Below are 24807 nucleotides of genomic sequence, written 5' to 3' on the forward strand. Positions count from 1 at the left end.
GGAAAAACTCATTCTGATCGGCTGGGCCTGGCTCCTAGGTAGGTGGGCCTATGACCTCCCAAGCCCACCGATGGCTGTGCCCCTGCCCAATCATGTGAAATCCATAGATTAGGGCCTAATTAATTCATTTCAATTGACTGATTTCCTTATATGAACTGTAACTCAGTAAAATCGTTGTAATTGTTGCATGTTGCGTTTATATTTTTGTTCAGTATATTTTCCATTCCGAGTACTCTAGTACTCAAGAAAAAAAACATGCGAGTACTTGAACAGTAAAAAAATCTCAAATGCCCATCCCTACACTCTTAGAAAAAAGGGTTCCAAAAGGTTTCTTCAGCTGTCCCCATAGGATAACCATTTTTGGTTCCAGGGAGAACCCTTTTTGGTTCCACGTAGAACCCTTTTGGGTTCCATGTAGAACCTTCTGTGGAAAGGGTCCTACATGGAACTCAAAACGGTTCTACCTGGAACCAAAAAGGGTTCTTCAAAGGGTTATCCTATGGGGACAGCCGAATAACTATTTTAGGTTCTAGATAGCACCTTTTTTTTCTAAGAGTGTACAGGGGACACAGAAAGCTGTAATGTCAGCCAAGGCCAGTGAGTGTTCTGAAGTGTCCCGCTGTCTAATGTACTTACTTTGGTCTCCCCCTTGTCTCCTCCTCTGTCTCCTCCATCCACTCCTCTGGCTGGAAAAACACACTCACAAAATAATACTGAGCACGAATATAAACAACACCTCTTGTCCCCCATCACCCTCTCTCTCCCTCCCTCCTCCTGTCTCTACTAAAGGAGCCTCTCGGTGGTCGTTGGGCTCCTAATGATGATGTGTACATTCCTGGTGAGTCACCAGGGAGCGCCACTAACATCTCCCATGTGACTGTGTAGATGTGACATGGTTGGACAGTATGCTAAGCAACAGATGCCAGTAACAGCAGTGTTAGCTGGTATTGTTCACTATGAGGACCTCAGTTTAGAATGTGTCTGGGTCATTGGAAATCCTTGAAAGCAGGGCTACCAGTTAGACAGTACCACCAATTGGAGCTTAGTTGGTTCCAATTGTTTGGTTGGTGCATGATGCTTGCTACACCAGAGCCATGTATACTGAATATGCTGTAGGCCTATGTGTTGACAGCTTTGGACAAAAGTCTGCTAAATGATCATATTATTACAATGTTATTACAAGCTTGATGCTCCACCATCATTGGCCCCTGATCCAGGTCTTCTAATCCAGTTAAACGGTTTCCGTGACGATCCTGTGGGCCGTGGCCGGCGGCAGCACGGCCGCATGGCGAACACATCTGAAGCTCATTACATCCATGAAAGAAATCCTAGAACAGAATTAAATAGAATAAAAATACCAGTGAAATAATGAAATAATATGAAACCCGCTGAAATCAGCAGTGAGAGGAGAGGTCCCTGTTGGCCTGACACGGAGACATCCTCTCTCATATTTATTAGTTTAATATTTTAGATCCAACACCACAGCCAGCTTTCTGACACGTCCACCATTCTTCTATCTCTCTCTCTCTCTTTCTCTCTCTCTGTGTCTCTCTCTCTGTGTGTCTCTCTCTCTCTCTCTCTCTCTCTCTCTCTCTCTCTCTCTCTCTCTCTCTCTCTCTCTCTCTCTCTCTCTCTCTCTCTCTCTCTCTCTCTCTCTCTCTCTCTCTCTCTCTCTCTCTCCCTCTGATGTGATAGCTGAAGCTCATGTAGATCTGTTTATCAAAGGGTTGGTCAAGCCGCCCAAAGACAGCAAAAAAATGCAGGAAAGGAAACTGTACAATTGACCAGATCATGTCAACTGTACTGGTGCCAGCCAAAGGGCATTGGGTTCCTCTGCACAGACAGACACATATGTTGTTGAAGACTCATACAGAGCTTATTATGTATGTCAATAGAGTGTTACAAAAGGGAATAAGGTTATAAGTACTACATCTGCTTCCTCAGAATGCAGTAGATCAAAACACAGATATAGAAAGACTTTAGAATAGACATGTTCAGATTTTTTAAAAAGATGCCATGTGGAAACAGACACTTGGATACATATAGAAAATAACATACACAGACAGACACATCAGTGTATGTGAAGACTGTATAGACCAGAGCCTTGTATGTCCAGATGTGTGTCTGTAAGGACAGTATTAGATGAAGGTGGAATGAGTTCAACTCTATTGTCTTCTAAAAAGTGGCTGAAAAAAGGAGACGAGAAGCTGGTGAGGACAGTGACACGTGTAGCCCTAATGGCTTGTGCCTGTGGCTTTGTCTTTGCCAAGTCGTATTGTGAGGTGGGACTGAGTCCAGCCAAATGTCCATTCCCATCGGCAGCCCAATCAGGCTGGGAATTCTGGGAGTTCTGCAAGTGTTCACAGCTGTGTATGGATCCAGCTGACACCAGCTCCCACGGACACAGAGAACGATGGCAATACACACAGACAGAGAATCACCCAAAGGGGAGGAAAGAAGGGACTAGAGGTCTCACACAACCTGTTATGCTACTCAAAAACACCCAGTCTGACCAACAGAGAGACTCCCATAGAGTGGGTTCTAAACGCAATAGATTGTTGCCAAATATTGTAATATGAGACTTTATTGTCCACTAGCAGATGTTACAAAATTGCCTTCTTGTGTTAACAAAGTTGTTTTGGTGTTCAGTAAAGATGTAGTCCAACAAAAACCAGTGCTCTCCCAAAGGCTTTCTTGGTTGGGGTGTAAAACCAGCAAAAATGTAACATAATCTTCCTGCTTTCCCATTCCTCCCTGCCATCCCCACCTCCACTCCCATCCCTCCCTACAGCTCCGTACGTGAGCTTCATCCAGAAGGATCCGGGCGCTCCGTGCTCACTGACAGAGGCTCTGGAATACCTCCAGGTGGACGTCCTGGAGAACCTGTTCAAGAAAGACAGCCTGGCCTCCAATCAGAAACAGCCACCCAAGAACAAGCCCCACAACATTACCGTGGTTGCCATGGAGGGCTGTCACTCATTCGTCATCCTGGACTGGGCCATCCCCCTGAAGGACGACATGGTGTCAGGTGAGTGGACTGGACTGGGCCATCCCACTAAAGGACGACATGGTGTCAGGTGAGTGGACCACAATGTCACGCAGGGTGACTAGCAGCTTGCTAGTCCTGTAAATGCAATGTGAGAGTTGTCAAGAGTATTCTGTCAGTGCTTCAAGCAGTTAGTGTGCACTTAGTCTGACTTCAACTTTTCTTTCCTGACCCATTTCTTGTGCTTTTCAAAGGATCACAGCTGGTCAGCAGAAAGAATCTAACTGGTTGTTGATGTACTAGTAAGCTGCTAGTTAGATTTTATGGACTCGCACGACCCCAATGTTTTAGACATCACAGAGTTTTGATTACTGTAAAGGAGACTGTACTTGACACCCCCCTCCGATATCTCTCTTTCGCTCTCATGTGGTTTTCCAGATGTGTTGCAACTTGTGGTACTTATCCCCCTCTCCTCTTCCCCTGTCTCTCATTCATGTTGTTTAGGATCATCACTGGGCTATTTGTTATCATATTCTACAGTGCCTGTCTTCTCTCAGTTGTCAGGAAAATAAGAAAGAGAGGGAGAGAGGCAGCAGGGGTGAGAGAGAATGAAAGAGGGAGGAGAGAAGGAGAAGAAGTGAGTGACAGGCTGCAATAGTGGGAGAGAAAGAGGGAACAACACAATCTTGAGCCAGCTGTGTTGTCCAGGCTCCAGCAGAAATATTAGGCCCTAAAACATCCAATAGGAACACATCATGGCTTGATGTGGCGAGAAGCGTGAAATGGGGAGCGTGGCGCTCATAGAGTTTCCACTGGCTGAGTGGCATGATCTGAGCATTCCATGAACTCAGGACTGGACTCACACACTGGCCTGGGGCTTTATGGAGGATTACCCTCCTGTGTGTGTGAGAGTAGAGACAAAAGAAGAGGTGAGAAACAGAAAGGCTCGGTATGGGTAGTGGTTGGCAGATCCACAATGTGACTTACTGAGGCTGTCTCTAGTTTAAAACCACTGATGCCTTTAAAATGAGTTGGGATTGTTCTCCTGGCTCCAATCACTCTCCTCTCAAATGCAAATATTTCCTCTGAAACCTTAGACCACCCTTACCTTTGGCTACCCATCAAAACCAACATGGCTACCTCTTTCTCAAACTTCAAAATGGATCTGTCTCTCCTCTCTAACCTCTGGGGATCTTTGCCTCCTGACCCTTGCCCTGTGTGTGACCCCTGCAGGCTACATGGTCCACAGCGCCTCATATGACGACATCCTCAACAACAGGTGGTCCTCCAGCGCTTCCAGTGGCACACACCTGGCTGTAGAGAACCTCAAACCCAACTCCAGGTGAGAATATGCTCTGTGTGTGTGTGTGTGTGTGTGTGTGTGTGTGTGTGTGTGTGTGTGTGTGTGTGTGTGTGTGTGTGTGTGTGTGTGTGTGTGTGTGTGTGTGTGTGTGTGTGTGTGTGTGTGTGTGTGTGTGTGCGTGTGTGTGTGTGTGTGTGTGCGTGTGTGTGTTGTATATTCAATGTCCAAACTCTGGGTATAATCTTACGCGAGGGGCCGGTTATACAAACAAGATAGATTCAAACAAGATAGATTCTATACCCATGTGTGTGCAGTATGTGCAGGTGTTTGGCTGCGTGTTTGCATCTGTGTTTAAGTGTTTATAACTATAGGGTATTGTAATGTGTGTTTAAATGATTATTGTTCCCGGTAGGTCTCAGTGATGTTAGACACACAAAATGTGTAAACTGTATCTGTCTCTGTTTGTAATTCTATGGATGTGTATCTACAGGAGTGATATCAGGTCCAGTCAGAGACCAGCAGAGCGTGGTATTGTAATGCTTATTTAAGTGAATAAGCCCTCAGAGTGACATAAATCAGAGCTGACTGGATAGAGGCAGGTTTGAAAACACGTTGAAATCACCCTGAAAACAACGTGCTGAGATATTCCACTGAGACTCAGGAAACACACAGGAATGTACATAAAGCAGACATCAGCGCCAGACACACACACACACACACACACACACACACACACACACACACACACACACCACACACACTCACACAAAACACGAGGGACTGTTATGATGTAGGGCTGTGTTCCCGAAACCGTGTCTTATGGGTTACAGGTTGCAGCTTTCTAATGAAGCGTATGGAAACATCTCTTAACATGCAAACATAGGGATGCTGTTGTTATGACTTCAGGCTATTTTCTCTCAAATGTAATATATAAAAAGGTTATGGATACAATTTAGAATTGGACATAGTTCGCTGAAAAGAGTTGACCCAAAATCAACTGTTTGTTTCTGGGTCAGAATTACCATTTTGCTCTGTGCAATGTGAACGTTTCGGAGATAACAACTTTGGATGCTAATGAGTTCTTGGGTAGCTTGACTGTGAGCTCATAGAGTGAGCAGCCTACACTGTGCTTGAACAACTGACCTTTCGTGATTAGCCAGTCCAAATAAACCGTCAGCCTCTTTTTCTCTCTGTTTCTCTCTGTTTCTCTCTGTTTCTCTCTGTTTCTCTCTGTTTCTCTCTCTCTCTCTCTCTCTCTCTCTCTCTCTCTCTCTCTCTCTCTCTCTCTCTCTCTCTCTCTCTCTCTCTCTCTCTCTCTCTCTCTCTCTCTCTCTCTCTATCTCTCTATCTCTCTCTCTATCTATCTATCTATCTATCTATCTATCTATCTATCTATCTATCTACCTGTTTAACTCTATCTACCTGTTTCTCACTCTTTCTATCTACCTGTTTCTCTCTCTCTCTATCTACCTGTTTCTCTCTCTCTCTATCTACCTGTTTCTCTCTCTCTCTATCTACCTGTTTCTCTCTCTCTCTATCTACCTGTTTCTCTCTCTCTCTATCTACCTGTTTCTCTCTCTTTCTCACTCTCTCTCACTCTCTCACTCTCCCAGTCAATTCAGCTCCACAGAGAGGTAAATAAACACACAACCTCAACCTTAAACACCCCATAACTCTGTATCCAGGGTTAACATTACACATGAGATTCATTCTCACATGAGAGAGAAAGAGGGGAAAATGAGAGAGGTGGGGGATTATACAGCAGAAAACAGTTCATGCAGAGCAGGTGTGTCAATACATCACAAGCGGGAAACCTGACCAGTTCAGTGATGGGCAGACACACACAGTGGCAATAAACAGTATGTGAAGCCCTTGGAATTACAGTGGCTTGTATTCACCCCCATTGGCATTTTTCCTATTTTGTTGCCTTACAACCTGGAATTAAAATAGATTTTGGGGGGGTTTGTATCATTTGATTTACACAACATGCCTACCACTTTGAAGATGCAAAATATTTTTTTTTGTGAAACAAACAAGAAATAAGACAAAAAAACAGAAAACTTGAGCGTGCATAACTATTCACCCCCCCCAAAGTCAATACTTTGTAGAGGCACCTTTTGCAGCAATTACAGCTGCAAGTCTCTTGGGGTATGTCTCTATAAGCTTGCCCATTCTTCAAGGCAAAACTGCTTCAGCTCCTTCAAGTTGGATGGGTTCCGCTGGTGTACAGCAATCTTTAAGTCATACCACAGATTCTCAGTTGGGTTGAGGTCTGGGCTTTGACTAGGCCATTCCAAGACATTTAAATGTTTCCCATTAAACCACTCGAGTGTTGCTTTAGCCGTATGCTTAGGGTCATTGTCCTGCTGGAAGGTGAACCTCCGTCCCAGTCTCGAATCTCTGGAAGACTGAAACAGGTTTCCCTCAAGAATTTCCCTGTATTTAGCGCCATCCATCATTCCTTCAATTCTGACCAGTTTCCCTGCCGATGAAAAACATCCCCACAGCATGATGCTGCCACCACCTTGTTCTCGGGGTGATGAGAGGTGTTGGGTTTGCGCCAGACATAGTGTTTTCCTTGATGGCCAAAAAGCTCAATTTTAGTCTCATCTGACCAGAGTACCTTCTTCCATATGTTTGGGGAGTCTCCCACATGCCTTTTGGTGAACACCAAACGTGTTTGCTTATTTATTTATTGAACCAATTGTCACGCCCTGGCTCTGGGGACTTTTATATGTTGAGCCAGGGTGTTAGTTTCTATGTGTTAGTTTCTGGGTGTTAGGTTCTATGTTTCGTTTTCTATGTTCTTGTTCTAGTTTATGTGTTTCTATGTTGGCCGGGGTGGTTCCCAATTAGAGACAGCTGTGGCTCGTTGTCTCTGATTGGGAACCATACTTAGGCAGCCTATTGTGCACTTGTCTTTTGTGGGATCTTGTTCCGTGTAAGGTTTGTGTTTGTGTTGGTGTTTAACCTTGGACTTCACGTATCGTTTATTGTTTTTGTTCGTGGTGTACTTAATAAATAAGAATGTACGCATATCACGCTGCGCCTTGGTCCGCTCATTACGACGATCGTGACACCAATGGCTTTTTTCTGGCCACTCTTCCGTAAAGCCCAGCTCTGTAGAGTGGATGGCTTAAAGTGGTCCAATGGACAGATACTCCAATCTCCACTGTTGAGCTTTGCAGCTCCTTCAGGGTTATCTTTGGTGTCTTTGTTGTCTCTCTGATTAATGCCATCCTTGCCTGGTCCGGGAGTTTTGGTGGGCGGCCCTCTCTTGGCAGGTTTGTTGTGGTGCCATATTCTTTAAATTTTTTAATAATGGATTTAATGGTGCTCAGTGGGATGTTCAAAGTTTGGTCTTCATGGTGCCGCTTGCTTGGTGGTGTCCCTTGCTTAGTGGTGTTGCAGACTCTGGGGCCTTTCAGAACAGGTGTATATATACTGAGATCATGTGACAGATCATGTGACACTTAGATTGCACACAGGTGGACTTTATTTAACTAATTGTGTGACTTCTGAAGGTAATTGGTTGCACCAGATCTTATTTAGGGGCTTCATACCAAAGAGGGTGAATACATATGCACGCACCACTTTTCCATTATTTTTTGAAACAAGTTATTTTTTTCATTTCACTTCACCAATTTGGACTATTTTGTGTATGTCCATTACATGAAATCCAATTAAAAATCAATTTAAATTACAGGTTGTACTGCAACAAAATAGGAAAAACGCCAAGGGGGATGAATACTTTTGCAAGGCACTGTACCTGGATTTCTGCATAAATTGGTCAACAAATGTGATCTGATCTTCATCTAAGTCACAACAATAGACAAACACAGTGTGCTTAAACTAATAACACACAAATTATTGTATTTTTCTTGTCTATATTGAATACATCATTTAAACATTCACAGTGTAGGTTGGGAAAAGTATGTGAACCCCAAGGCTAATGAGGTTTGCTATTCACAAGAAGCATTTCCGGATGTGAACCATGCCTCGAACAAAAGAGATCTCAGAAGACCTAAGATTACGAATTGTTGCATCAGGACAACGACCCAAAACACAGAAGTAAATCAACAACAGAATGGCTTCAACAGAAGAAAATATGCCTTCTGGAGTGGCCCAGTCAGAGTCCTGACCTCAACCCAATTGAGAAGCTGTGGCATGACCTCAAGAGAGCAGTTCACACCAGACATCACAAGAATATTACTGAACTGAAACAGTTTTGTAAAGAGGAATGGTCCAAAATTCCTCCTGACCATTGTGCAGGTCTGATCCGCAACTATAGAAAAGGTTTGGTTGAGGTTATTGCTGCCAAAGGTGGGGCAACCAGTTATTAAATCCAAAGGTTTACAGAGTGTGTTCAATAAAGACATGGAAACGTATAATTGTTTGTGTTATTAGTTTAAGCAGACTGTGTTTGTCTATTGTTGTGACTTAGATGAAGATCAGATCACATGTTATGACCCATTTATGCAGAAATCCAGGTAATTCCAAAGGGTTCACATACTTTTTCTTGCCACTGTAGATGCAGACACACACAGAGACACACACACACAAACACACAGACACACACACACACACAGCTCTGCACCATACCCAAGGTTACGTGGTTCCAAAGTTACGGTTGGTCAGGGGGACAGGTTTATGGGCTGTCCAGACCTTTCCCCTCCTTCTGACAGCCAGACCCGAGCCAATGGTTCAGACCCGAGCCAATGGTTCAGACCCGAGCCAACGGTTCAGACCCGAGCCAACGGTTCACGCTCAGGTGTTAGCCATGCACAGGCAGACACATGTAGTCCTACCCACAACATCACGCTTTGTCTCTGTCACACACAAACTTGCTGAGTTGTCCCACAAACATCACACACACACTAGCTCAAACGCTCATCCACTGACACTGCGGACACACGCACACGGAGACAGATGTTCCTAAATTCATAACTTTGGAATGTAGAAGCCTACTGAGCATGTGTTAGCTTTTGTCCTGTGGTTTGTGTGTGTCTGTGTGCGTGTGCGTGTGCGTGTGCGTGTGTGTGTGTGTGCATATGACTTGTGTATGGGTGGATGTGTGTGTGTACATCTGTGTCTGTGTGTGTGCACATGAATAAAAACTTTGTGCACAAAAAGCGGGTAGAGTGATTGACAGTTTATAATTGTCCATGAAAGGTTCACCTGAGCCAGGCTGTCTGAGGGTCTAAGCTGCTTGGAACTGGCTGTCTATAAGGATAAATCTAAAGACATGTATACATTTCAGTCTCTCTGCACTGAAGCAACACTACGTGTGTGTGTGTGTGTGTGTGTGTGTGTGTGTGTGTGCGCACACACGCTCACACACACACACACACACACACACCAATGCAGCAATCCTACACCTCCTAGACATCTGTCTCCTTAATAAGCGCAGGCTGAAGAATGCTGCTCAATAAAAGACTAGAGACCATTAAACTCTCCTACTTGATTGGGTTTTACACCAGAACTTTATGCCTAGTTACAAGATAGACAAGTCTAGATATGAAATTAAGGTATATAGAGAAAAGTTATATGAGAATCTCTCTCTCTCTTGTTAAAAGGTTTGGGTGGAAATTAGCAGACCGTGAAGTTACTGTACGTAACCCTGAAGTGGAGGGAGAACACACAACACACAAGGCGGGAGAACACACACACACACACATTGTCCACGGTATGGAAAAGATTGCAAACCATCAGAGTCTTATCTCACAGTGTTGTTTTGAATCTGAGGGGATTGAATAATTCCTACACTGTATTTAAAACACAAAGAAATTAAAGCGTCTCAGAGTAGGGGTACTGATCTAGGATCTGACAATATATATTTACATTTTTACATTTTAGTCATTTAGCAGACGCTCTTATCCAGAGCGACTTACAGTTAGTGAGTGCATACATTATTATTATATATATATATATATTTTCTTTTTTTTCAAACTGGCCCCCCATGGGAATCGAACCCACAAACCTGGCATTGCAAACGCCATGCTCTACCAACTGAGCTACGTCCCTGCCGGCCATTCCCTCCCATGCCCTGGACGACGCTGGGCCAATTGTGCGCCGCCACATGGGTCTCCCGGTGCGCCGCCCCATGGGTCTCCCGGTCGCGGCCGGCTATGACAGAGCCTGGCTTTGACAGAGCCGGCTATGCAGTACCAATCAAAAGTTTGGACACACCTACTCATTCAAGGTTTTTCTTTATTTTTTTACTATTTTCTACATTGTAGAATAATAGTGAAGACATCAAAACTATGAAATAACACATATGGAATCATGTAGTAACCAAAAAAGTGCTAAACAAATCAAAATATATTTTATATTTGAGATTCTTCAAAGTAGTGTTATTTCATCGTTTTGATGTCTTCACTATTATTCTACTATGTAGAAAATAGTAAAACATTAAGAAAAACCCTTGAATGAGTAGGTGTGTCCAAACTTTTGACTGGTACTGTGTGTATATATAGTTGAAGTCGGAAGTTTACATACACTTAGGTTGGAGTCATTAAAACTCATTTTTCAACCACTCCACACATTTCTTGTTAACAAACTATAGATTTGGCAAGTCGGTTAGGACATATACTTTGTGCATGACACAAGTAATTTTTCCAACAATTGTTTACAGACAGATTATTTCACTTATAATTCACTGTATCACAACTCCAGTGGGTCAGAAGTTCACATACACTAAGTTGACTGTGCCTTTAAACAGCTTGGAAAATTCCAGAAAATGATGTAATGGCTTTAGAAGCTTCTGATAGGCTAATTGACATCATTTGAGTCAATTGGAGGTGTACCTGTGGATGTATTTCAAGGCCTACCTTCAAACTCAGTGCCTCTTTGCTTGATATCATGGGAAAATCAAAAGAAATCAGCCAAGACCTCAGAAAACAAATTGTAGACCTCCACAAGTTTGGTTCATCCTTGGGAGCAATTTCCAAATACCTGAAGATACCACGTTCATCTGTACAAACAATAGTACGCAAGTATATACACCATGGGACCACGCAGCCGTCATACTGCTCAGGAAGGAGACGCGTTCTGTCTCCTAGAGATGAACGTACTTTGGTGCGAAAAGTGCAAATCAATCCCAGAACAACAGCATAGGACCTTGTGAAGATGCTGGAGGAAACAGGTACAAACGTATTTATATCCACAGTAAAACGAGTCCTATATCGACGTAACCTGAAAGGCCGCTCAGCAAGGAAGAAGCCACTGCTCCAAAACTGCCATAAAAAAGCCAGACTACGGTTTGCAACTGCACATGGGGACAAAGATCGTACTTTTTGGAGAAATGTCCTCTGATCTGATGAAACACAAATATAACTGTTTGGCCATAATGACCATCGTTATGTTTGGAGGAAAAAGGGGGCCGCTTGCAAGCTGAAGAACACCATCCCAACCATGAAGCACGGGGGTGGCAGCATCATGCTATGCTGCAGGAGGGACTGGTGCACTTCACAAAATGCATGGCATCATGAGGAAGGAAAATTATGTGGATATATTGAAGCAACATCTCAAGACATTAGTCAGGAAGTTAAAGCTTGGTCGCAAATTAGTCTTCCAAATGGACAATGACTCCAAGCATACTTCCAAAGTTGTGGTAAAATGGCTTAAGGACAACAAAGTCAAGGTATTGGAGTGGGCATCACAAAGCTCTGACCTCAATCCCATAGAACATTTGTGGGCAGAACTGAAAAAGTGTGTGCGAGCAAGGAGGCCTACAATCCTGACTCAGTTACACCAGCTCTGTCAGGAGGAATGGGCCAAAATTCACCCAACTTATTGTGGGAAGCTTGTGGAAGGCTACTTGAAACGTTTGACCCAAGTTAAACAATTTAAAGGCAATGCTACCAAATACTAATTGAGTGTATGTAAACTTCTGACCCACTGGGAATGTGATGAAAGAAATAAAAGCTGAAATAAATCATTCTCTCTACTATTATTCTGACATTTCACATTCTTAAAATAAAGTGGTGATCCTAACTGACCTAAGACAGGGAATTTTTACTAGGATTAAATGTCAGGAATTGTGAAAAACAGAGTTTAAATGTATTTGGCTAAGGTGTATGTAAACTTCCGACTTCAACTGTATATATTACTTTTTTTTGTTATGATCTTAAAGGTAAAACTGATCCTAGATCAGCACTCCTACTCTGATATGCTTTCTGGATGCGGGCCCAGAGCTCAGAGTCTGCTCTATATCGGTCAGGAGGGACGTTGTGTCATATAGAAATGCTCTCTTTGTGAAATTGCTGCTTTGAGGTCTTTCTCTTTCTCTTCCTCCCTCTCTCTCCTTCCCTATCTCTCACTCACCCTACGTCTCTCCCTCATTTCCCCTCTTTCAATCTACCCTATTCCCCTTCTTTCCTTCTCTCTCTCTCCCTCCTCCCCTCTTTCCTTCTCTCTCTCTCCCTCCTCCCCTCTTTCCTTCTCTCTCTCTCCCTCCTCCCCTCTTTCCTTCTCTCTCTCTCCCTACTCCCCTCTTTCCTTCTCTCTCTCCCTCCTCCCCTCTTCCCTCCCTACCTTCATCCCTCTTCAACATGTGCCAAATGAGCATTTTACTGCGCTCTGCTCACTTTAGATTTATAAGAACATAAAAACAGTCTTCTCTTAAATCTGCCTCCCTCGCTCCTCTCTGGCGGTGCAGGAGTCGAGTGCTGCCTCCCTTCCAGCCATCTGCTCTAGTCAGCCTCCCTCGCTCCTCTCTGACAGTGCAGGAGTCGAGTGCTGCCTCCCTTCCAGCCATCTGCGATAGTCATTAGGGTCTAAACATCTTCCATGTGGCAACAGAGACCTGGGCTCTGTAACGCCTGTAATAATGGCTATCTCTAACACGCACTGTTTTGTCTTGGTTGGTTTTTACCTCAGGTACTACTTCAAAGTCCAGGCGAAGAATGTCTTTGGGCTGGGACCGGTTAGCGATACACTCACCTATGTCACTGAATCAGGTCTGTATGAGTATTAGGTGAGGTTGCTAAATACTGTTCTACGGTCGGTTTTGCTTTGTGCCTGGAAATGGTTGTGGTTCTGGGATTGGGAATAGGTTTGCTGATCCTAGATCTACTAAGGCCACGTCTACTTGAGTTGTCCGTATCATCCTGTTTTTAGTTTATGTATGAATTCTGTTCCAGTTCATGTCTCTCATTTGAATGTTTTCTGTTTTTCAGATGACCCTCTTCTTATTGAACGGCCGCCTGGTGAGTTGTATCGAAATGTCTCATATGTTACTCTTACTCTAACAATATTGACAAAACATGTTGGCCTAAATTGCTCTAGTCCAGAAGATAATAATAATAATAATAATAATAATAATATGCCATTTAGCAGACGCTTTTATCCAAAGCGACTTACAGTCATGCGTGCATACATTTTTACGTATGGGTGGTCCCGGGGATCGAACCCACTACCCTGGTGTTACAAGCACCATGCTCTACCAATTGAGCTACAGAGGACCGCAAGATCACTGCTTCAGGTCATTTGAAGAAACTCAAAGTGACAGTTGGAGTGAGCTGGTGAGGAGTTAACAGTCTGTGGCATACCAAAGGCTGCATGCACCTACACTGACATATACTGGACTTGGCAGACATCCATAGTGGTAAAACGATGCCAAAGTACTGTTTTGGTATTTATTGTTTTTAATTAAGAGAGTCAGTCAGGTATTTCGAGGAGGGGGATGAGGGGGGCAGGTGCTGGTTCACTCCCTCCCCTCTCACCCCTTCCTCCCCCCTCCCTTGGGTGCTATGCACAATTTGCTGTGTATCTGAAAAGGAGAGACTGGCATATTGAGAACTGGCAGTAAAGGGGATGTGTAGTTAGTCTTGACTAGCTCTGTGAGAACTGACAGGTTGAGTGTAGTTTTTTTATTTCTATTTTTATTTAACCGTTATTTTATCAGGGAGTCATACTGAGACCAAGGTATCTTTTACAGCCCTGAATTATATAAATTACAGAAAATACACACATCAAAATAAAAATACAAAATGCAAGCAGAAAGAAAGAAACACGGTCATAAAAAACAAAGACATTCATCAGTAAAAAGGTCCTTCATCAGCGATCTGAATTGGCCTAGAGGCACCAAAACAGAAACTTTTCCGAACATTTTGAAGATTGTTCCCCAAATAAAGTGCAAAAAATCTAAAAGCTGATTTACCTAACTCAGTAGACACCAAAGGAATTGTGGTGTATTGAGAAATGTATTATGTGTTAATAGGTTTAGATTTAAAATGGTTGCAAATAGCCAATGGGATTTGTATGCAGGGGTTGAGTTATTTTAAATTAACAAATGACAATGGGGTTTATCCGTTCTTGCATTGAAGTGATTGAATTACGTGATGCAAGGGCAGTGAAAATTCAATGATGTATTGGGGAGTTGGGCTGAAGACACTGTAGAGAGTGGTCAACTGGAATGTGTTAAGGAGAACATGAAATAAATCTGTTCTGTTTATTATAAGTACGCTTCAGAGTCTTCAGTAAAAGAACCCAGCATCTTAGGATGCAACAGGAATTTCCAGAGTTAGCCATCCCTGAGACCGGGTGTGATAACTCGTATGTCTAAAGTTTAGTAATGATGTTAGGTACAGTGGGACTTTTTGTAAAAGTAAATAAATGAAAACATAGCAATGTATCAACCTACGTGACATCAAAGAGGGCCAACCAACTTTCTGGTAGAGAATGCAGCGATGAGTGCTAAAACTGTTGCCCATAATAAAGCGCATTGCGTTATGTTAAACTGCATCTAACGGCTTTAATGAAGTAGCAGCTGCGTTCATATAGATGATGTCGCCATAGTCTAGGACCGATAGGAACGTCGACTGAATAATCTCCTTTCTACTATTTATCGAGAGGCAGGACCTTTTTCTATAGAAGAAGACCATTTTTATTCTAAACTAACTCGTCAATATGCTTTTTAAAAGACAGCTTTTCATCTATCCAGATGCCCAGATACAGTGAGGGAAAAAAGTATTTGATCCCCTACTGATTTTGTACGTCTGCCCACTGACAAAGAAATGATCAGTCTATAATTTTAATGGTAGGTTTATTTGAACAGTGAGAGACAGAATAACAACAAAAAAATCCAGAAAAACGCATGTCAAAAATGTTATAAATTGATTTGCATATTAATGAGGGAAATAAGTATTTGACCCCTTCTCAATCAGAAAGATTTCTGGCTCCCAGGTGTCTTTTATACAGGTAACGAGCTGAGATTAGGAGCACACTCTTAAAGGGAGTGCTCCTAATCTCAGTTTGTTACATGTATAAAAGACACCTGTCCACAGAAGCAATCAATCAATCAGATTCCAAACTCTCCACCATGGCCAAGACCAAAGAGCTCTCCAAGGATGTCAGGGAATTGTAGACCTACACAAGGCTGGAATGGGCTACAAGACCATCGCCAAGCAGCTTGGTGAGAAGGTGACAACAGTTGGTGCGATTATTCACAAATGGAAGTGTGATGTCACGAGAGGCTGTGTCCTGGAGGGACGTTACATCCCCCTGAGATGGCTGCAAACCCAGACAGCTATGGCTCCATCTGCTGGTATGGTCGGGAACTCCAACCCTCTATGGCCAATCTTCCCACGCAGCTGAAACCAATCAGGGCTGATGGGCTGGAGTTGTTTTGGAAGGGAAGAGACACGGTCTGGAGGGTGGGTTGGAGGAAGAAGAGAATTGTATTATAATTTCGTTAGTTGCCGAAGACGTTGAATAAAATCCTTGTTTTGGTTGAACCTGGACTCCTTGCACTACTTGGGCAACCCCGCTGGAAGCGGTAGCCTCTCGTGGCATCACAGATGGTGGAGAATACAGGCACGCTCAAGCGTTAATAGTGCATGTCAGAGGAGGATACCGAAGGTTTGATCACCCAGTTTTCCAAGTTGGCCGTAGGCTCCCCGCCGACTGAAATGGAGGACATATTGAAAGCCCTTGTTGCTGGCCAGCAAGCCCAGATGCAAGTAAACGTGGCTCTCTTGGAGGAGCAAAAGAAAGCCAACCTTCTGAAGGCAGAGGAATTGCAGTTGCAGAGACAGAGGGTGGTCCAAAATACCCGCCCAATAAAGGCAAGTGACTTTATATCTAAGATGGGAGCTACCGATGACATTGAGGCATACCTGCATGCATTTGAGGCCACGGCCACTAGGGAAGCCTGGCCCAAGCAACAGTGGGTTGGTCTGTTAGCCCCCTTTCTAACCGGGGAATCGCTGAATGCTGTCCGGGACCTGGGCCCTGACCAGGTTACTGACTATGATGCCCTGAAGTCTGAGATCCTCAGCAGATATGGACTCACAAAATTTGGTATGGCCCAGCGCTTTCACAGTTGGACCTTCCAACCAGACCAACCTCCTCGGGCGCAGATGCATGAACTTGTCCGAATCGCAAGGAAATGGCTGGATCCGCAGAGGAATACAGCAGCGGCGGTGGTGGAGGCCGTTGTGGTGGATCGTTACCTCACGCGCCCTGCCTTATGAGGCAAAACGGTTCATCAGTCAACAGGCCTTGACCACGGCTGATCTGACCGTGGAAGCTGTGGAAAAGTACCAGGCCACAGCGGAGATGCTGAATGCTTCCCGAAAAGACCCCAGGAGTGCGGCCCCACCACAAATGGGAAGAACCCGTCCAAAGGACCCCAAGGTCTCGAACCCAGCCACGTCAGGACTTATCCCGGCTCCAGGGGGAGCCAGAAACCAGGCGGGTCCAAGAAGAGTACACCAGGAGGGGGAAACTCGACAGTGTTACCGGTGTGGGGAGATTGGACATATCTCCTGGCAGTGTGGGAAACCAGCCGATGAACCTATGCCCACTGCGGAGTCCTCCAGCTCAGCACCCACACACCGTTTTGCCTCGCTCTTGGGAGTCGTAGATGGCGGCCCAGATCGACCCCCCCACCTGCCCGGTAACTGTGAATCACCATGATGTGGAGGCCTTACTGGATTCTGGTAGCCGGGCCACCCTGGTGCGTAAGGATTTGGTGGGCCCAACGTGTCTGACCCCGGGGAAAGTCCTCCCAGTTTCCTGTGTCCATGGGGACACCAGAGAATACCCCATTACTGAACTTACAATGACCAGCACACGGGGAACCATACACACGACGGCGGGGTGGTTGATTCCCTCCCCGTCCCTGTCCTAATTGGACGAGACTGCCCAGCCTTTTACCCACTCTGGAGAGAGTCTCAGGAGAGGATAACCCAGTACCTCGGAAACGGAGAGGCAAGACTCATCCTGGGAAGGCTCCGTGCAATCCTCCGAGTTACTCACTCCCGCCCGGGCTCTGATAGGGATGGCAGGTGCCCAGACCGACACAGAGACGGAGCTACAGAATCTGGACAAAGAACTGTCTGGTCTGAAGGGGACCGCTGAGAGGTATCGTTTGTTAAAGCAACAGTTAGACATGAAGACAGAAGAGTTAGATATCCTCCAGGCTAAACTCCAACAGAGCTCCTTCCCTAAGCAACAGGAGGAGCTGGAGAGGCTGCGCAGGACCATCGAGGAGTGTGAGGAGACCCTGCGCAGTAGTAAGGAGGTCCAGAAGAAGGCAGAGGAGAAGTACAAGGTGTTGGAGAACAAGATGAAGAATGCGGAGGCAGAGAGAGAGAAGGAACTGAAAGCTGCTCAACAGAAGCTAAACTCTGCTAAAACCAAGGCTGATGCGTTCAGTAAGAAACTCAAGGAGAGACAACAGGAGGCGGAGTCCCTGGTCCTAGAGTTGGAGGAGTTGAAGAGAGAGCAGTCTGGCAAGCACCACGGCAATGCGGACGCCCTCTCCCGGCGTGATGCCTTCTTCGCTGCCTTTACCCCGGACGAGGACGTCGGTCCCGAGGAGGGGGATGTGTGATGTCACGAGAGGCTGTGTCCTGGAGGGACGTTACATCCCCTGAGATGGCTGCAAACCCAGACAGCTATGGCTCCATCTGCTGGTATGGTCGGGAACTCCAACCCTCTATGGCCAATCTTCCCACGCAGCTGAAACCAATCAGGGCTGATGGGCTGGAGTTGTTTTGGAAGGGAAGAGACACGGTCTGGAGGGTGGGTTGGAGGAAGAAGAGAATTGTATTATAATTTCGTTAGTTGCCGAAGACGTTGAATAAAATCCTTGTTTTGGTTGAACCTGGACTCCTTGCACTACTTGGGCAACCCCGCTGGAAGCGGTAGCCTCTCGTGGCATCACAGAAGAAACACAAAAGAACTGTCAATCTCCCTCGGCCTGGGGCTCCATGCAAGATCTCACCTCATGGAGTTGCAATAATCATGAGAACGGTGAGGAATCAGCCCAGAACTACACGGGAGGATCTTGTCAATGATCTCAAGGCAGCTGGGACCATAGTCACCAAGAAAACAATTGGTAACACACTACGCCGTGAAGGACTGAAATCCTGCAGTGCCCGCAAGGTCCCCCTGCTAAAGAAAGCACATATACAGGGCCGTCTGAAGTTTGCCAATGAACATCTGAATGATTCAGAGGAGAACTGGTTGAAAGTGTTGTGGTCAAATGAGACCAAAATCGAGCTCTTTGGCATCAACTCAACTCGCCGTGTTTGGAGGAGGAGGAATGCTGCCTATGACCCCAAGAACACCATCCCCACCGTCAAACGGGGGCTTTGGGGGTGTTTTTCTGCTAAGGGAACAGGACAACTTCACCGCATCAAAGGGACGATGGACGGGGCCATGTACGATCAAATCTTGGGTGAGAACCTCCTTCCCTCAGCCAGGGCATTGAAAATGGGTCGCGGATGGGTATTCCAGCATGACAATGACCCAAAACACACGGCCAAGGCAACAAAGAAGTGGCTCAAGAAGAAGCACATTAAGGTCCTGGAGTGGCCTAGCCAGTCTCCAGACCTTAATCCCATAGAAAATCTGTGGAGGGAGCTGAACGTTCGAGTTGCCAAACGTCAGCCTCGAAACCTTAATGACTTGGAGAAAATCTGGAAAGAGGAGTGGAACAAAAAAAATGAGATGTGTGCAAACCTGGTGGCCAACTACAAGAAACGTCTGACCTCTGTGATTGCAAACAAGGGTTTTGCCACCAAGTACTAAGTCATGTTTTGCAGAGGGGTCAAATACCTATTTCCCTCATTAAATTGCAAATCAATTTATAACATTTTTGACATGCGGTTTTCTGGATTTTTTTGTTATTATTCTGTTCAAATAAACCTACCATTAAAATTATAGACTGATCATGTCTTTGTCAGTGGGCAAACGTACAAAATCAGCAGGGGATCAAATACTTTTTTCCCTCACTGTACTTGTAAGCAGGGACACGATCAATATGGACACCATCCAAAGTACATGCTTAAATCATCAGTTATTTGTACAGTTGAAGTCGGAAGTTTACATTCACCTTAGCCAAATACATTTAAACTCAGTTTTTCACAATTCCTGACATTTAATCCTAGTAAAAATTCCCTGTCTTAGGTCAGTTAGGGATCACCACTTTATTTTAAGAATGTGAAATGTCAGAATAATAGTAGAGAGAATGATTTATTTCAGCTTTTATTTCTTTCATCACATTCCCAGTGGGTCAGAAGTTTACATACACTGAATTAGTATTTGGTAGCATTGCCTTTAAATTGTTTAACTTGGGTCAAACGTTTCGGATAGCCTTCCTCAAGGCCCATTCCTCCTGACAGAGCTGGTGTAACTGAGTCAGGTTTGTAGGCCTCCTTGCTCGCACACGCTTTTTCAGTTCTGCCCACACATTTTCTATAGGATTGAGGTCAGGGCTTTGTGATGGCCACTCCAATACCTTGACTTTGTTGTCCTTAAGCCATTTTGCCACAACTTTGAAAGTATGCTTGCGGTTATTGTCCATTTGGAAGACCATTTGCGACCAAGCTTTAACTTCCTGACTGATGTCTTGAGATGTTGCTTCAATATATCCACATAATTTTCCTTCCTCATGATGCCATCTATTTTGTGAAGTGCACCAGTCCCTCCTGAAGCAAAGCACCCCCACAGCATGATGCTGCCACCCCCGTGCTTCACGGTTGGCATGGTGTTCTTCGGTTTGCAAGCCTTCCCCTTTTTCCTCCAAACATAACGATGGTCATTATGGCCAAACAGTTCTATATTTGTTTCATCAGACCAGAGGACATTTCTCCGAAAAGTACGATCTTTGTCCGCATGTGCAGTTGCAAACCATACTCTGGCTTTTTTATGGCGGTTTCGGAGCAGTGGATTCTTCCTTGCTGAGTGGCTTTTCAGGTTATGTCGATATAGGACTCGTTTAACTGTGGATATAGATACGTTTGTACCTGTTTCCTCCAGCATCTTCACAAGGTCCTTTGCTGTTGTTCTGGGATTGTTTTGCACTTTTCGCACCAAATACGTTCATCTCTAGGAGACAGAACGCGTCTCCTTCCTGAGCGGTATGATGGCTGCGTGGTCCCATGGTGTTTATACTTGCGTACTATTGTTTGTACAGATGAACGTGGTACCTTCAGGCGTTTGGAAATTGCTCCCAAGGATGAACCAGACTTGTGGAGGTCTACAATTAATTTTCGGAGGACTAGGCTGATTTCTTTTGATTTTCCCATGATGTCAAGCGAAGAGGCACTGAGTTTGAAGGTAGGCCTTGAAATACATCCACAGGTACACCTCCAATTGACTCAAATGATGTCAATTAGCCTATCAGAAGCTTCTAAAGCCATGACATAATTTTCTGGATTTTTCCAAGCTGTTTAAAGGCACAGTCAACTTAATGGATGTAAACTTCTGACCCACTGGAATTATGATACAGTGAATTATAAGTTAAATAATCTGTCTGTAAACAATTGTTGGAAAAATTACTTGAGTCATGCACAAAGTAGATGTCCTAACCGACTTGCCAAAACTATAGTTTGTTAACAAGACATTTGTGGAGTGGTTGAAAAACGAGTTTTAATGACTCCAACCTAAGTGTATGTAAACTTCCGACTTCAACTGTATGTGCTCTAGAGAACAACATATACTTACTTTTACCTGCATTCAATACTAATTTCAGGTCAATCAAGTTTTTCTGTAATACATTGAAGGCAGACTTTAGTTCAGATAGAGCCTGGTCAACCGTGGGGGCAATAGCATACACAATAGTATCATTGGCATACAAGTGCAGGTTACAATTTTTTACAGACAAGTCGATATTGTTAATGTAAACAGTAAAAAGTACAGGACCCAAAATCAACCCTTGCGGGACACCTTTCATAATGTCCAGGAAACCTGATTTAACACCATCAATAGATACACATTGAGTTCTATCTGTCAAGTAATTTTTAAACCAGTTACATGCAGCCTGGTCTAGGCCAATTGAGAAAAGCCTCTGAATTAGCAGTGAGTGATTAACAGTATTGAAAGCCTTTGACAGGTCAATGAAGAGGGCAGCACAATGTTGCCTTTTATCCATAAAATTAACCACATGATTTATAACTAGGGATGCAGCAGAGATGGTGCCATGACCTGGTCTAAAACCCAACTGATGTACATTTAGAATACATTTAAAAGATAAGAAAGATCTTAGCTGAGAATTAATCAAGGATTCTAATATTTTAGCTAGGCAGAAAATTTAGAATTAGGGCGATAATTATTTAGGTCACAAGGGTCACCACTTTTGTGAAGGTGGAGTACATGAGCCGCCTTCCAAACAACTTACATTTTAGTCATTTAGCAGACGCTCTTATCCAGAGCGACTTACAGTTAGTGAGTGCATACATTTTCATACTGGGGATAGTACCAGTTATAATCGTCAGGTAAAAAAATATGGGTTAATGATTCAGCAATCACGGGGGCAGAGAGCTGCAACAAAAATGTATCAAGCATATCAGCCCCAGACAATTTTTTTACATCAAACTTAAGCAAGGCATCTAGCACATCACAGATGGTAAATTGCTGAAATGAAAACAAAGATTCACTAGAAGTTGACGTGTTAACCGTTGAGTCCGCTAGAGGCTGGCAGAGGGAAGAGTAGTCGATTAGTTAGTCTTGACTAGCTCTGTTAGAACTGAGTAGGTATTAATGACTAGCTTTGTGAGTGTAGCATTAAGTAAGCACTCTGTTAGATCAGGAGGGACTGTCATTAAGGACATGCTGAGCGCTCACCCTTCACCGCAACAGTTTAGTGGTCATGTAATATATGCCATTTAGCAGACACTTTTACATTGTAGTTATTTAGAAGACACACTTATCCAGAACAACTAGGGTTAAGTGCCTTGCTCAATGGCACATCGACAGATTTTTCACCTAGTCGGCAGGGATTCAAACCAACGACTTTTCGGTTATTAGCTCAATGCTCTTAACCGCTAGGCTACCTGCCTTCCTCTAGGTGGAGAGCCTATCTGGATCCCCTTCTCCTTCAGATTCAACCCCCAGCACAGTGCCTGTAAGGGCAGCCAGTACGTCAAGAGGACCTGGTACAGAAAGTTTGTGGGCGTGGTCCTGTGCAACTCACTGAGATACAAAATCTTTATGGGAGATGGGCTGAAAGGTACTACTGCTGTTACTTCTCACCTTCCTCTCCTCCTTTATCTCCTTCTCTCTCAAGTTTAAGTCTTTGATCAATTCAAGTTGCTTTACAGTTTCTCCTATTTTTTATTTTATAATCTCACCACCATGTATCTCCCTCCCACTTTCCTGTTTTTCTTTCACTACCATCCCCTCTTGCTCTCCCTTTCATTCTCTCACTCTTTCACTACATTTATCTTAATCACACCCTTTCTTTCCGTCTCTCATTTCTACACTACTGGGTGTTTTATTGTTTTGGGGCTCTGTGGTCTCATTACATAATGGAATATTGTGTGAGAGAGTGTTCTGTTGTTAACCATTGACTGCTCTCCCATCTCTGTATCTCTCACTCCATCTCTCCCTCCATCTCTCTCTGTCTCTCATCTCTCTTTCCCTCCAGAAACGTTCTACAGTATAGCAGACACATTCGGCCATGGGGAGGACCACTGCCAGTTTGTAGACTCTTACCTAGACGGGAGGACAGGCTCCCCCAGCCTCTCAACGTATCTTCCCACAGCACAAGGTAATAAAAACGAACAAATTAACTCCCAGAATTCATCACTCACCTACAGCCTGGTGATATTAAAAATAATTATATTCTAATTCATATTAAGTCCCATAGCCTTGATTATATACAACCTCAATATCCTTGCTCTAGGCTGAATAGAAACAGTCAGAATCATCTAACAAAGCATTATAAATGTGTTACATCTATTCATAATTCATTATAACACTCTCTGTCCTCCTCTGTGCAGGTTACTATCGATCATACAGGCAGGAGCCAGTCAACTTCGGACCTATTGGCCGGCATACGCCACATCCCTTCGTGGGATGGTACGAGTGCGGGGTGCCCATCCCTGGCAAGTGGTAACACAGGGGGTCACAAAGAGGTCATCATCGAGGGCATCCAAACTCCATCCTGCTGCAGCCTCTCTCGTGCTCTCACTGACCCCGCCCCCTGGAGATGAACTGTTGCTAACCACAGCAGAAAGACAACATTCCAAACTTATACTGCTCAGATCAAAGAGAATATAATACTTTAAACAACACTAATATTTCCATGTATTCATTACCATGCACTTTTATAAAAGCAGTTTGTATATGAGGGGGAAAAAGCATGTATTGCTAATGCTTAGTTTAACTTTTGTCTTCCGGATCGGAAAGAATCCTTGTTTATTCCCAACTATTCTCAAGTGGAAGTGCACCTGTGATCATGAAATCACTAATGAAATGGGAGATCCTGTAAAAGACCAAAGCACAAACTGAACAGTACTAATGGGAGAGTAGGGTTTGTATGTGTGTTTATTATCAATCAAGAGACCTTGTTCATAACAGTAGTATGATACAGTAATGGCTTTTGACAACTAGTTTTGGTGTCAGTTTTCTTGAACATGCATAGTGTTTTTATACTCTTTGTTATTACGAGACTCCATAAGATCAAAAGTTGCTGTGGAAGTGTTGTATGTACACAGACAATGAATAACAATACTTAATATTTGCTCAGGAATGGTTGGACATTAAATAAAGGTGCTATGGAAAACAAGGAACCCCTTAATGTTTAATTTGTTCCGTGAGAATATCTGAATGTCCATGTTTAAGGAAACTCAATCTGTCAAATACTGAGCAAATTGTAACAATGACGCTGTGAGTCGAGAAGCAGGTGCAGGTGAAACGTTTAATAAAACAACAAATATGAAACGAGACAGCGTAACAAGGGCAATATAGCATAAACACAGGAACAATACCGACTGAGGACTAAACGTAAGGGAGGGACATATAAAGGGGAGGTAATGAGGAAGGTAATGGAGTCCAGGTGTGAATCAAAATGATCTGCAGGTGCGCGTAATGATGGATGTCAGGTGTGCGTAATGATGAATCCCAGGACCGGTGGTTAGTATTCCGGCAACGTCACACACCGGAGTGGAGGAGCAGGAGTAGACGTGACAGTACCCCCCCTCTGATGCATGGCTCCCGCCGCAGGACAACACCGACCAGAGGGATGACCCCGAGGACGAGGAGCGGGTCGGTCCGGGCGGCG

At 44.2% G+C, this 24807-nt stretch overlaps 1 protein-coding gene across 1 annotated transcript in view; it reads left to right on the plus strand.

The window, feature by feature from the left end:
* Positions 1–24316, plus strand: part of LOC121548694 (fibronectin type III domain-containing protein 1) — a 94898-nt gene extending 70582 nt beyond the window's left edge. Inside the window, exons 16-22 of the mRNA XM_041860222.2 lie at positions 2792–3028; positions 4220–4328; positions 13170–13249; positions 13469–13498; positions 22591–22752; positions 23170–23292; positions 23525–24316. Of these exons, the coding sequence (XP_041716156.2) occupies positions 2792–3028; positions 4220–4328; positions 13170–13249; positions 13469–13498; positions 22591–22752; positions 23170–23292; positions 23525–23640 (857 nt within the window). The 3' untranslated portion in view covers positions 23641–24316. The remainder of the gene's footprint in view (positions 1–2791; positions 3029–4219; positions 4329–13169; positions 13250–13468; positions 13499–22590; positions 22753–23169; positions 23293–23524) is intronic.
* The last annotated feature ends 491 nt before the right edge of the window (positions 24317–24807 follow it).

The sequence above is a fragment of the Coregonus clupeaformis genome, chromosome 33 (genome assembly GCF_020615455.1).
Source record: "Coregonus clupeaformis isolate EN_2021a chromosome 33, ASM2061545v1, whole genome shotgun sequence".
Classification (NCBI taxonomy): Eukaryota; Metazoa; Chordata; class Actinopteri; order Salmoniformes; family Salmonidae; genus Coregonus; species Coregonus clupeaformis.